This window comes from Neomonachus schauinslandi, chromosome 9 (assembly GCF_002201575.2).
Source record: "Neomonachus schauinslandi chromosome 9, ASM220157v2, whole genome shotgun sequence".
NCBI lineage: Eukaryota > Metazoa > Chordata > Mammalia > Carnivora > Phocidae > Neomonachus > Neomonachus schauinslandi.
This window is the reverse complement of record NC_058411.1, coordinates 36,868,970-36,883,820: the sequence shown is the minus strand read 5'-3', so window position 1 is coordinate 36,883,820 and position 14,851 is coordinate 36,868,970. Positions and strand designations below refer to the sequence as shown.

The following is a 14,851-nucleotide window of genomic DNA, read 5'->3' as shown; positions in this document are numbered from 1 at the left end:
TTTGGGAATGGAAAAAACAAGGAATCTATCGAGGCAGGAAAGATCTTCTGGAAGGCACTGTGCCAAAGACTTATGCTTTCAACATGCTAACCACAGAGGTGAGTAAGTATCTACTCTCATCATGAAGACCAAAGTAAGAACTAACAAGACAACAGGAAGAAGAAAGGCATCTTATAACACTTCAGGCCAGCTAGACGAGCAGAGAGAAAAGATAACATGTAACCAGAGAAATGAGAGAGAGAGAGGCAGAGAGACTGAGGTTGAGGGAGTGACATTACAGACTCTTGCCCACATAGGCAGTTTGGAAATCCTTAGAGAACCACGAGCCACTCTGGGATGGAAAGAGAAAACATGCATATTATTGAGAAAGTGGTTAAAACTACCATGTAATCATCTGATCAGCATAAAATAACCATAATGGATATTTAATTCATCTTGAGCAATCTTACTTGTTTCTGGACACTCCAAAATTTTCTTTTAGTTAGTGACACTGACCAAAATTCAACTAACTGTCTGATAGCCATGCATTCATCCAAGGAAGGTTAATTAGAGACCTCCACTGACTACACGGATTTCAGAAATCTGTAAGTGGCATTCTCTAAATTTTAAACAAGTAATTCCAATTGTAAGTATTCATTCTAACTGCATTATCAGAAGTACCAAATTTAATGATAAGAATATTCATTGAATGAGCACTGAGTAACATATAGAAATATGGACTCATTATATTGGACACTTGAAACTAATATAACATTGTATGTTAATTATATTTCAATTAAAAATAAACTGAGGAATACTTGTAAAAATTATTATATTATAAAAAATATGTATATAGAGCTATAGAATAATAGATAAATATTCATTGATGAATACATCAATAGATGAAAGATACTCCACATATAAATGAATTTCCCCTTGCCAATATAGACTATTTTTAAATATGGAGGCATTCAAATGTCTGTTATGTATTTTATTTTACCTAACTGCTGAAATTAAAATTCTTACCATACTTCTCTCCAAAAATTTAAATTTAAATTACTTATCTTTTTAGTATCCTTCATAAATAAAAAGAATGTGATGTGAAAAGAATAGCATTAAGCTAGACTATAAACTCATGAGGGCAGGGAATTTTCTCTGGTTCATCCACTCAGGTCAACACCCAATGCCTAGAACAGTTCAAGAGCTCATCAGGCACCTAGGTGGTGCAGTCAGTTAAGCATCCAACTCTTGGTTTTGGCTCAGGTTGTGATCTCAGGGTCATGAGATCGAGCCTCCTCGATGGGCCCCATGCTCAGTGGGGAGTCTGCTTAAGATCCTCTCTCTCCCTCCCCCTTTGCTCCTACCCACTGCGTACTCTCTCTCTCTCTAAAATAAATAAATCTTAAGAGTTCAACAAATATTTATTGAAAAAAAAAACGTGAATGAGAAAATGGGAGAAGAAGAGAAAGACACAGAAGAACAAACTGAGAATTGTGAGATCCAAGTTAGATGTGGGGCTCCATCTGTAAGGGGTGGCTTAGATCAAGTGATTAACTCCCTGAATCAACATCTGTTCCTTTGACCCTAAAGAAAACAAGATGAACAAAAACTAATGCTTAAGGTTTCTGTCCATCTATAACTCTATAGTAAGTCAACTAAAAGTCATCAAATTATATTTTCAGGGTAATATTTTTTCTATGTCACATTTAAAAGAAAAAGACTTTAAAATCTAGGGCTTCAACTCCAAATACCACTGAAAGACTAAAAAGTACAGAAAAGTTAATTGATTCAACCAAAGTAAAACTTATCCCCTGCTTCTCCCCTTAAAAAAGTTTAGAGAAGCATAGCAAAATTGACAAATGTGGATAATTCTGCTCCCAGCATCGAAACTCACATTACATAATAAGCAATACTAATTGTCTTACGACATAGAATTTCCATTAGGATACACAATTTATCGATTGGATATTAATCTAATCAATCATTTTAAAGTGTGTTTGCTTTATCCAGTTGTCTATATCATCTTATAGTCGCTCAATTCACAATAAACTTTTATGGCTCTTTTGGAAGATGTGTCTTGTAAATCAGTTAATTTACAAGCCACAGTAGAGCTGGCTAATGTTCTTCTTCAAGGAATACTATGCACATTTACACCAAGGTTGTGGAGGCATGGGATTATGTGCGGAATATCCAATAACTGCACAATTTCAGAATTTCAGGGCTGGGAACTCGTGTTCATCTTCATGGCTATAGAATATTTGATGCTAGTTTTTAGGTCAGCTCTCACTGGATGCAAGTAGTCTCAGCTACAAACATTTCAGAGCTTGAGAAAACTAACCTTCCCCCAAAGCCCTAAAATTAGTAGAAAAGTTCACACTCAACATGAAAGTTGTTGTTTGGTCTATTTATATTTTCTCAGTTCTTTGCATCAAGTCTTATGCAGTATTTCACTTCGAATCCACAGGAAACAGGATTGGAAAACAGGAGCAAACGTTTCAGATTCATCAACTAGGAAACTGGAAAATGTCAAGACAAAACAGAGACGACGAGTTACAACATAATTAAAGGAGCAATGCGGACCATGGTATATTTAGGGATGATGAATCCCCTGAGGTGCTGGCTTTACAGCCAAAGCTTTTTAAAAAATTTGAAACACATTATTTGGTAAGTTAATGAAATGGATTAAACAAATGCATAATAATTATCTCAGTTATTCACTGGTCAATATAGCCAATGAATCCCTAAAAATACAGCATTCGAAACTTAGGTCGTTTCCTGTGGGGTGCAGTGATGGATCTATCTGATAATTTTTCTACAGAGTGGACCTAATCCCTGTATTCACTTTTATTTATTAGTCAGCCCTTCACTATGATTGATTTTTGCAGTAGGTTCATAAACTTTATTATGAATAGGCATAAAAACATTCATTTATAAATGAACAACACTATGAGTTTTAGAATTATATGATTTTTAATGGACTTTGACTATTACCAACAACATGTATCATTCGGTAATGTTTTAAAGGAAAAGAACAGAAAGAACAAGGTGATAAGTGTTAAAATTAAGAAATTATATAGTTGTATTAGAATAGAATCTCTTAAAATGTTTAGAATTGGGGACACCTGGATGGCTCAGTAGGTTACGTGTCTGCCTTCGGCTCGGGTCATGATCCCAGAGTTCTGGGATCGAGTCCTGCATCGGGCTCTCTGCTCAGTGAGGAGCCTGCTTCTCCCTCTCCCTCTGCCTGCTGTTCCCCCTGCTTGTGCTCATGCTCTCTCTTTCTGACAAATAAATAAATAAAATCTTAAAAAAAAAAAAACATTTAGAATTAATGCCTGCCAATCTTCAGTGATGTCCAAAGTCATTCTGTTCAAAAATTATAATGGATACAAACTGGAAGACACTTTTAGAGAAGCAAATAATTCTTACCTACTAAAAAAAATCACTGATTTAGCTTATAAATTTTTATTTACACAAAGAGTGAGCCAAATAGCTCTAAGTAGATGTAAAAATAGAGTCTCCTAACATCAATAAGGGACGAAGGTAGGGAAGGAGAGTGGGAACAAGACACTGATGTATGGTAGGTATAAGACAGTTGGGAAAATGCAGATGAAGCTTTCGGTAAGTGGAGGTGGGGACCTCAGGAAAACAGAAGAGCAGTAAGACAGCCGGCCAAGCAGCCCCACCCTGTTGAGAGAAGTCAGCACTTAAGGGAAGGGTGGAGCATTCAGTGTAAAAACTGAGACAAGTCACAAGATCAGAACAGACTGAAGGAGTGGAGAAATAAGTCCACCTCTTCAAGGAAGAAACTGCAAAGATTTGTGGCCATTCTTGCAATCCTGAAGCATCCTTGAAAGTTTCATTTCCACTTTAATACCTACCAATTAGGTAGACACGGAACTCTTCCAGGACCCAGAGGAAAGACCTGTGAGCAGAATTTAAGATCCCCATCTTGTGTTCTTAAGGTTCCCAAGATTCACACTCTGAGCCAGTTCTCCCTAGTCCTAACCACCTGACTGGTGATAAACTCATCACTATGAGGGTCGGATTTTTAGATCCCTAATGGCTGATTAACCATCTTATACTCAGGTAATATTTGGTGAAGCGTTTTTGTAATATACACTGGTATGGCACTTAACAGTGTGGTTAGAAAAAAAATTTTTTTTTAATAAAAGGAAACACATTGGGAACATTAATATAGGCCCTACATTTTCTGTCAAGATTAAACCAAATAACTGTATAGTTTCAAATTCTATTTAAAAATAGTTATGACCTGGGGTGAATCACCTGATACTGCAGAACCTCGACTTCTTCATCTGTAAGATGACCACAGTAAGTGCTCTCTTCACAGAGTTAAACGATTTGACGTAATAATGCATATAAAATAATGAGTCCTCAATAACTATTAGTACTTAAATCAGACTCTTAAAGGGGCTGAAGTACATTTTTTTAAAATACACTTTTGATAAATATTAAGATCAAAATGTATGCATGGATTTTAAATTTTACTTAAGCATGGGGAGGGGGGTTCATTTACTAACTACAAAACATTTTTTAAGCCCCTTTTAACTCTTAAATGTTTATTTTCTAATAAAATTAATTCTGATTTGCAGAACTATTTATTCCAGTTGATGAGGAAAGTGATGCTGCTTTCAGGAATCAAAGTGAAGTCCCCTTCCATAGATATAATTTCAAGTTTTCCTACTGTGGCCAATGACCATGGTATAAATTAGATTCTTTCTTGATACTGGGAGTTCCTCGAACAAGGAAGGAGTGTTTTATTAAAGAGTGTTAAGTGACTTGAGATATTTAACATTTGGACCATCATATTCTCCTTTTACAAAGTACCTAATTAATAGTAGGAAAATGTTTTCTCATTCCATAATAGATCTATGCTAAAGCTAGAATCTTACGGAAATGCATTTTACTATAAGCATTTAGAGGAAAGAGAAACAGAGGGTAGTCAGTATTTCAAGATAAAACATAAAGAAAACAGCAACAGAACACAACATAGTTTTCATGGGTACCCTGAACAAACTCAGTGATGAAAGGAGCTTAATGGCAAAATAAAGTGCTAGCTAATCTGGATAATTGAACCTTGTTGGGAACCTATTTAAGGGGTCCTATCACAGATGACAGAGAGACAAAAATGAGCAAGATGTTTCAAGTGCTTACAGTGCAGATAGAGAGTGAAACAGGTAAAAGATAAAAATGTGTAGGCATGCGGTGAGAGCCCAGATTAGAGGCACCTAATCCAGACCAGGGCAATAAGGGAAAGAACGAAAGAACATGAGGAAGCAAGAGACAGGACAAGTAAAAAGAGGAGAAAAATGTGTTATAAACAAGGAAGCTTGCTAGTAGGAGAGAACCTGGTGGTATCAGGAATCTTCCTGCAACTCAGCATGCTGTGAAAACACTGTAGGGCGAGGGAATGGCACCAGTCAGGCTGGAAAGGAAATGAGACCAAAATGGCCTCAAAGCTACATTTTATCCCCAAGTTGCTAAAAAGTCAATCTTAGTGAGAAGACTAACCTGATAAATTATATTTTAGAAAGATTATTTTGGCGGCCACGTAACAAAGAATTGGAGGTTGAATCAGATGACGGACTATGAGCTAAAAGGTCTTTAGGATGGCAGCCACAGCCCAGGACCAGAATTTTATGAGCAGTTGTTATGGGAAGGGATATTATGCATAAGCTAAAGAAATAACGAGGTGGGAGAGTAAACAAGACTCAGTTTTGAAAGAGGAGGAGGAGACAACTTGAAGTTGAGTCCCAACTACGAGATTGTAAAGATTCATATTTTATCCAAAAATTTACAGACTGCAAAACTCTTAAGTATATAATTTGAACCATGTACAAATGATATCATAATCACTACTTCAAAACTTTAAAATAAGACAAGGATGCAATTTTTAAAAAGCAAATAACTAGTTTGACCTTTATGGAAATGTCTGAATTAACTGTGTTCATCATCATAATATGTACAGCAAACATACCTGGTTCATAGTTCAACATCTCAAAACACAGAAATGTGGATACAAAAGAAAATAATTGTCTGGGGCTTGGGAAAAGCCCTTTTAAGGATTTAAAGTGTGAAACACTTGACTTCTAATAGCAAGTATGCAGGAAGAAATCTTAACTATAGCATAGAAGTCACATTTTCACAGATTCTCAAAATAGCAAAATATTATTCATTCACATCTCGGATTTTTTTTCTTTTTGGAATAAAAATAAGCAGATTTTGAATTTTGAGCACCATAATTTATAAGTTTTCTTTGATAATGCAAAAATGTTTATAAATAACTGATTCTAATTAAAATGAAATCTTAACTCAGGTACTAGAAATTATTTTTTTAGAATATTGTTATTTGACTCTGTCTGTCCCTGCCTCACTTATGCTCCCGTCCCCAGCCCCATAACAATATCTAACCCTTCCATTCAAGCTCTACGTAAATGAGCCTGGGAATTTGAATTTACAATTAAAAGACTTAGATACAGATTGTTTTACATTAATAACTCCAACTCTATGATCCTAATAATGAGTAGACACAGAAAAGACAAAATGTGAATGCAGCAAAACAAGTATCTTAGGGGCCAGGTCTATGGTTCACGGGGAAATGTCACTTTTATAGCCCTTAAATGTATAAGATCCCTCATGGAGGCACTTAAAAGTAACCTAGCTATTTTAGCCACACCAAGAAATCTGTTCACATTAAGTAATGATAGGGTAGGAACTTAAAACGCAAGAAGATATGAAAGAATATAAAATATTATGTATGCATCCTGAACTTAATTTGGAATTCTTTGTGTTTCATAAAAAGTGAGGTCAAAAAGAAAAAGGTGGAGGTGTAGGAGTTGAAAGAACTTCAACTTGGAAAAAGACATGAACTGCAATTATGTTCACCTGCCCTATTTAGAAAAACATCTTGAAGCCATCCTTCAGTGTTAAAAACAGAAAGTATTTGTTGACTACATTTTTTTTTTAATCTTTCCATTAATTAGTTACGGTTCAGAACTTATTCATTAAACACTTTTAACATACTAAAGAATTATGTACCTACCCGGAGACTGTTTAGAGGCAAAGATCCAAAAGAATGAAACTGCAGCTGTTCTTTGGATTCAGCAATTTTAATTAATTTTAAAATGACCTCCCTTCACTACCTTTCAACTAGCCAATGAATCAGTATAAAAATCTCCTATCAGACCAACTGAGAGAAATTCTCATTTTTCTGAGGTATGCTTAGATGTGAGAGATGTTCTTTCTTTCCGACTCTTACAAGGCAAAAAATCATTAGACATGACGAAAAAAGGACACATTACAATGCTAAAAGCCACAATTCACAATGAGGATATACAGTTAGGAATAGCTGTGCACCAAATAACCCAGCAGCAACCACTGACTAGCACAAATGACAGGAGATGCAAGGAGACACAGAAAACACATTAGTAATAAGACACGTGAACACCCGTATATCGTGGTTTCTCACAAGTTGAAGATTTGTGGCAACACTGCATTGAGCAAATCTATCAGCATCATTTTTCCAACAGCGTTTGCTCACTCAGTATCTCTGTATCACACTTTGGGAACTCTCACGATACTTCAAACTTTTCATTATTAGTATACGTTATAGTGACTTGCGATCAGTGATTATGATCCACTGAAAGCATAGATGATGGTTAGCAATTTTTTAGCGATAAAATATTTTTTAATGCAGGTATATACTTTTTTTCTTAGACATAATGCTATTGTACACTTAATGAACTGCGGTACAGTGTAAACATAACTTTCATATGCACTGGGAAACCAGGAAATTCATTTGACTCACTTTATTGTGGTACTTGCTTTTTTGTGGTGGTCTGAAATCAAACCTGTAATACCTCCCAAAGTTTATGTGGGCAGAAGATCCCTTAATAAGGCAGGAAACCTGAAGATACATACCAAACTTCACACCCTGATAACTTTTGCAACTTTTCATTTTTTCTGTAATTATTTCAAAACTCAACTACCAAAAAATGAGAAGAGGAAGAAGAAAAACAGGAGGAGCGGAAAAGGAATGGTCAGTCACCAAAATGTTAGCAGTGACACTACTGAATTTCCCTTTTCCTCTCCCTTTCTTAAAACATTGTTAAGGCATCTTGAGTGTTAAACAACCCTGCCACCCTTCTCTTAATCATCAAAGAAAGTAATTTAGAAAAGTCTGGAAACATGCATCCTCAATGGAAAACCACAAGACTAAGAAGTCATAAAATGGGGCTGGAGTGAGGATCTACAAGTCAAGAGGCTGGGCTGTTTGGGAAAGGCCTTTCTGGCAGGTTCCAGGCGGGGCTTCGGCTGCCTCCAGGGTGGACCTGCCCACGGTGTGAACACAGGACAGCCCGTCCGCAGCCCCACGCTCCCTCTCCTGCAGAAGGTCAGCACGAGTCCACACGTCCAGTCCACAGTGTCCTCAGGCTGCCTCTCCAATAAACCCAGGTCGGCACAAGGCTGTACACCAGGACAGAGTTCTCAAAGCTCGTCTCCGCATCTGTCATGTCATCCCTGAATCAAACCACAGACTCCTGTAAGACAGTGTCTGCCCGGCCCCACGGCGCCCAAGCAGCCCGCCAGCCCCGGCAGCCTCCACCACAGAGGCACCTCTCCGCCTCACGCACGCACTTCTCGCCCTCAGAGATCACCTCCGGGTCAAAACTTTTTTTTTTTTTCCTTAACAAAAATCGTCTAACTGCCCTTTAGCTGAATTAATCTATGTTAGAGGCCCATGGAAAAAAAGGGAAGAAAAGTTGCCAGGGAAGGGAGAGGTGTACATATCATTTGACTCATTAAAGGAAGAGATGAAAAGTCTCTGAATCCCGAGATTTTTTGATGAAGATAAACAAAAAGCACACAAGGAAATAAAATGTGACAGCTGTATGATGAGGCTGGTCCAATGCCCAGGGGCCCTGTGTTCATTTTTACCATGTCACTGTGCAAAACCAGCTACCATTTTATTTTAAAGGGAAAAGAAAATGCATTTTGTCCGTCTCACTGAGCAAATGATTTCAGCTTAACAGACCCAACCCGGAGGCACTGCACCCGGGGCTTTCTCTAGCCTTCTTTGTAGAAAATAAGTTACCAAGGTGAGGCTGTGATGAAGAAAATGGGGCAAAGCAAATGACAATGAGTACACAGCCGAGGTCATTCATCACAAGACAGAGCTACTTTACTGTGTTTCCAATGCCTTCCACCCACCACTGACACCAACATGCAGGCAAAGAAAATACACCTGTTTCGGGTTTGTGTTCTATGCTCTTCTTTAAGCAAACAAGAATGGTTGTAGTGTGTATGTGCTTCGTTTTACCACAAAGGATTGTTCTGGCAAAATGTACACTTTTTATGAAGGATTATATATAACTCCTTTATACGCCAGGAAACAAAGTGGAACAAACACTAAGTAGCATTACACACACCCACAGTGCTGACTCAAGTGCGGTATGAATTTCTCTTGGAAAAATCACAAATAAAAATAGTTCCTAAAAGAGATTTCACCTTAACTATAATATTATTTCTAAGCAGTTAAGGAGAGGTTTATAAAACAATAGAGCTCGGTCACTTGCAATCCTGAACTGCTTTCTATAATTCTTACAAATTTTACTAAACGTATTTTCCCACGAAAGGTCACTGCTTCTCAATTCTCAATTCTGTCTTTTTTTCAGGCAACTGTGCTTTTTGAAATCAGTTCTTCATTTTTGCACTAGATTCTGCTTTTCCAGCTTCTCAGATACGTAAGTCAATCTTTGACTCACAAGAGTAAGTGGCATTCAAGCTATGGTAGGTTGACCTCAGTAGCTAAAAAATCCAATAGTTTAAAAACCGAGCTCATTTTTCATGAGGCATAAGCCATGAAAAATATGATGAAAATGGAGTTGACATCCTGCAATTCTAAATTCTTTTACTTGAGAGAAAACAAGGGATGATTCTCTTCTGACCTCATTATTGCTTCCTTTTATATCTATGTGGACTTCATGAACCTGTTACAGAGATTTGAGCAGAAATGATCTAAAGTACCATTTAGGGGCGCCCGGGTGGCTCAGTCATTAAGCGTCTGCCTTCAGCTCAGGCCATGATCCCAGGGTCCTGGGATTGAGCCCCACATCGGGCTCCCTGCTCGGCGGGAAGCCTGCTTCTCCCTCTCCCACTCCCCCTGTTTGTGTTCCTTCTCTCGCTGTGTCTTTCTCTGTCAAATAAATAAATAAAATCTTTAAAAAAATAAATAAAGTACCATTTAGTAGAGTTTTATCTATATATGTTACATTGCCCCAAACATGTAATTTCTTCAAAATGTTGTTATTTACATACACTATCACTGCCTTTTTTTTGTTAGTATAACCATCTACAGGGTCTCCAAATTTTCGAATGAATTTTATTATTAGTCAAATAATTTTGTTGGTTCATGAATGGATTGACCCAGCTTTATAAACCTAAATTTACTTGTATTGTGATTACTCCAACATAATGGGTCAAATTCACTTACCTCCTCATTACTTTTAGCTCATTACTTAGGTCCACTGTGATGAATGAGGCAGAAATATTTAGAATACGATGATCTGTACTCAAGTCCTAACTCATTTACTAACTAGCTGGGCAAGTCACTAAACTTTTCTGGTCCTCATTTTGCTCATCTCTAAAGGCAAGTGTTGAGTTAGACAGGTTCTATGGCCCCTCTGAGACTAACATTCTAGGTTACTAACCTGAAAATCGTTCTGCAAGCCATCTTCACCCTTACCAACACCAGGAGGTACAGTCACCTTAGGCTATGATCAGCTCTAATCTAAAAGATATTGTCCTACTATTGCCAAAGAAGGTTTAATCAAACCCTTGCACAGCTCATTAAGCTGTGACCAGTACTAATGTTCTTTGCTGAAAGAGCATTACTAGTTTTCACTAAGATTCATCATCTTGTTAGTGACCCAATTTCCAAAGTCACCAAGCAGAGGAAATTTCTCTTAAGAAACCTGAGAAGCAAAATCTCTAAAACTGTTACACATTTGCTACTACATTAGGAAATTTCACAGTACCTAAAATAGCCACCACCTCATCATCCTGGATGACTTCCAAGGATCCTGACACCACAAAGCAGAGGGCATCCACACTTTCTCCAGCATGGTAAATGAGGTCCCCAGGAGCACAGTGAATAGTTTGGAACTCTACCGCCAAGGCGCGCAGACACCCATCGCTGGCCAATCGAAAAGCAGGATGTTCATTAAAAACCTTCCGGTTTAGATGAACACAGATATCAGCTCTCATGTCCTTGGGACAGATGGAGAGAACCTGAAGAGAGTGAGAAACGAATACGTGAGAAGAAAAGAGAAAGGGCTATTTCAGGAAAAAAAAAAAAGTCATCCAATATTTATTGACTGTGACAAAATCTGCAACACACGGTACTAGATACTGGGAATGCAAAGTTAAAAGACACATCTCTGCTCTAGTGAGATGGACTGATGAGTATATGGACTATTACAATACAGTACCACAAAGTAAAGCTTTGAGAGGGGTATGGATCTCCCCATAGAAAGAACAGAGTCTTCAGGTGGTCAGGAAGGGTCTCAGAAAAAAACTTGATATAATTTCCTCAAAGAGCCAAATAAACTAGGGCATTAACATTCATTTTAGTCTAGTCTCTGTTTTAGAGTTTTTGCACAACTGAAACAAAATTCAGGATAATGGACTTTACTCCACACTGAAGGTGGATTTGTATGAATCAATTCTAAGAAAACAAAATCAACAAAAGTACCCACGCAGCTTGACATGCTGGCACTGGCTGAGAGAACTCCAGCCTCGATGTGTGTCTTTTGTCACTCTGAAAGATTTTTGTTTTACAAATAAATTTATGTCTAGGGAGTGAAAAGGGTATTCACCAGCCTTCTGTAGGCCTCAGACAATTGGAAGTGGCACTGCCGACAAGGTGGGACCATTACCGCATGGCAGCCCTTGCTCGCCCTGGTCTTTGACTCCTAGAGACTGCTGAGGGAAACAGGAGAATTCAAGCTCTAGGCACCCTTCAGAAGAGAGCACAAATGGCCTATCTAAGGGTTAGAGAGCTCTTATTGCCTGTAGCTCTCAGACAGGGCAATTAAAGACCCAGATTAAAATGGACACTACCATCACATTTAATCAGAGCATCATCAAGCAAGATGTGATTACAGAAGTCAGTACCACCCACCTTAAAGATGCATGTACAAACTCACTTAGAATCCTCGCCCAATCCCTTTGGTAAACTATTCCTTAACAGAAATGTTTTTCTTTGATAGGCTTTCAACCCTCAAACTGAAGTCTAAGCTGATCTTTCTCCACTAAGTTATACTGAATAAATTTTTAATATGCAATAGTTTTCCTTCCTGTACTACATGCATTTTAACCTTTAAAAATTACCCAAGGCTTGAAATATCCTGAGGATTCCTTTCGTTTGGGGCTCACTATCAATGAAAAGTTGGTCGCTTCCCTGTGTAGAAGACGAGTCCATCATAAATGTGAAGACCATTAATTAAAGTATACTTTCAGTATCCCTTCCCTTAATCTTTCCTAATACTGTCCCTATTATTTTGTATCACTTAAGTTACTCTGTAGGTTTTTTATACTCCTTTGAATTCCATAGGGAGTAGGGATCAACTCACCTACCCTGAAAAATCTCATCTTTGAGGAAAAGAATGCCAAACAGAACTGTAGAAGCAATTAGCACTTTCCTTCCACGTCCATTGTTTTCCATAATAATGTAATGTTTTCTTTAGTATATTAACTTTTAATGACATTAGTCATTCCATAGGTCCTTATTGAGCTTCTATGATGGGGCGTGCCACTGCCTTAAACTCGTGGAACTAGAAGGGTAAATAAGACACTGTCTTTGTCATGTAGGAGCTAACCATACAGTAGGGGGTTTAGCCTTGCACATGGCCGGGACTAAAGAAACGTTGGCTTTTATTATCCCTATTGAACATGAGTCTTTTTACAAAGTTTATCGTTGCATTGGTTCTCTGCAAAAGCAATTTGCTTTTCTTTGATTTTCCACCCCAGTCTCAATTCTGTATCTTGGCTGTTTGATGAGATTCCAGGCAAAATTAAGAAAATATTTCAGCACTGAACCTGAAGATATTTCAAGCACTAGCTAATGTTAATATTTTCCTCAAGTTGAAAATGAAATTAGTGCTTAGAAAAGCCAAAAAGTAAAAATAATTTTAAAATACATACACACATGCATAAACATTATACTGAATAGCTTAATGGGAAATGGATCATTCTGTTTCTATTCCATTCATCTTACAGGATTTTTAATTCTTTTGATTCATTTTGGTAATAGTCATTTTATGTCCATTTAATTATTTCTTTCAGGATTCATGCTGCAAATGAAATCTTCTAATGTTAGCAATATTCTCTGTTCAGTGGCATATTGAAAGAGGATTTTTATTACATTTAAGCGCATCTTTCCCCTTTTTGTTTCACTCCACTTATGACACTGACTCATTTATTATTTTTATTGATGGTATATACTAAAGTCCAGATGTCATAAAGTGACAAGTCAAAACTAAGTTGAAATAGACCCAAGTCACACCCAGCGGCAAGCTCTTATCCTACCCCTGGATAGAGCATGTGCCTTACATGCTGTGTCTGTCATCAAAATATGAATATAGTGTTATTTTTTCTGTAAATGAAAGCACTAATAAGTGTCTTAGGCAAGGCAAAATTTAGTTTTAAGTGATAAAATTACCATTCAAGATGACTCTAACACCTGCTCCATTAGTCCCAATTTCAATGAACTCTGCCTTGAACGTCATATCCAATCTCTTGTGGGTAGGTTCCCTAATGGGTATCTTATAGTTATAAATGAATGAAATTACATTTCAGTAGAAAATATTCATACTAAAAGTGATTATTTATCCCCTCTTCATGTCAGGATAGTTATAAATTAGATTCTTAATTAAGACAATCAATAAGATTTCTCTTCGGAAGAGCTATCACTCTATAGAAGGAATCATTTTTAGAATTCTGCAACCAACCTTGAAAAAAGAAAAGAATGCCAGGATCTGAAAAATAAAACTTTTTTAAATGTATTTATTTATGATGCCAAGGGCACACTCAGTCACTCATTTAACTCAGATCTAAGGAGAGTTGGTTATATACTGGTTACATGCTGGCTAGTATGCAGGCCCTCCAGATCCAAGAGCAAAAACTCTCAAAGTGCCTGCCTCCCTGGAGCTTCCAGTCAGGAACAGCTTGAAAAATCACTGTTCTTAGTCCAGTGTCTCATTTTACAGATAAGGCAAATGTACTGCATTTGCTCATGGCCTCTTAATAAGTTACTAGCAAAACCCAAAACTCTTTGAGTTCCAGTTGTTAAGCCATGCTCCTCAATGAAGCTCAACCAAAAATAAAATGTAACATCTGGCACTTTTTTATGTTTTCTGGTTCTTTGCTGATACAGAAATATAAATGCTGATTTCTGAAAATCATTGAAATTCCTATTAATCAAAATACAGTTTAATTATTAGGAAATCACTGATGTGACCACCACCACTACCACCACCATAGAACAGCCTAGGTTTCTCTGCAGATGTGTTTCCATTTCTAAACACTTTAATTTCAGCTTCAAATAAATGTGTGGCATATTTTAGTGTGTTGGTAAAGACATAAGGATGCATATAAGGATAAATTATTTATTTATCCCATTACTACTTGCTAAAAGGAAGTCATCTTATTTGAAATATAAGCTTTAATGTATATAGGAAAAGGACCTGAACTAGATATTAGCATAGAGTGAACATACTTGATAAATGTCTGTTTCCCCATCACTCTTATCCATTATAATATTAGTAATGCTGCAAAAGTTTAGAAAAGCAAG

The 14,851-nt window shown here is 37.2% G+C and overlaps 1 protein-coding gene across 1 annotated transcript in view; it reads right to left on the bottom strand.

Moving 5' to 3' along the window:
- KCNH5 (potassium voltage-gated channel subfamily H member 5) overlaps positions 1-14,851 on the bottom strand; it is a 292,174-nt gene that overhangs the window by 54,236 nt on the left and 223,087 nt on the right. The window contains exon 9 of the mRNA XM_021701465.1: positions 11,037-11,289. Coding sequence (XP_021557140.1) covers positions 11,037-11,289 — 253 coding nt within the window. The remainder of the gene's footprint in view (positions 1-11,036; positions 11,290-14,851) is intronic.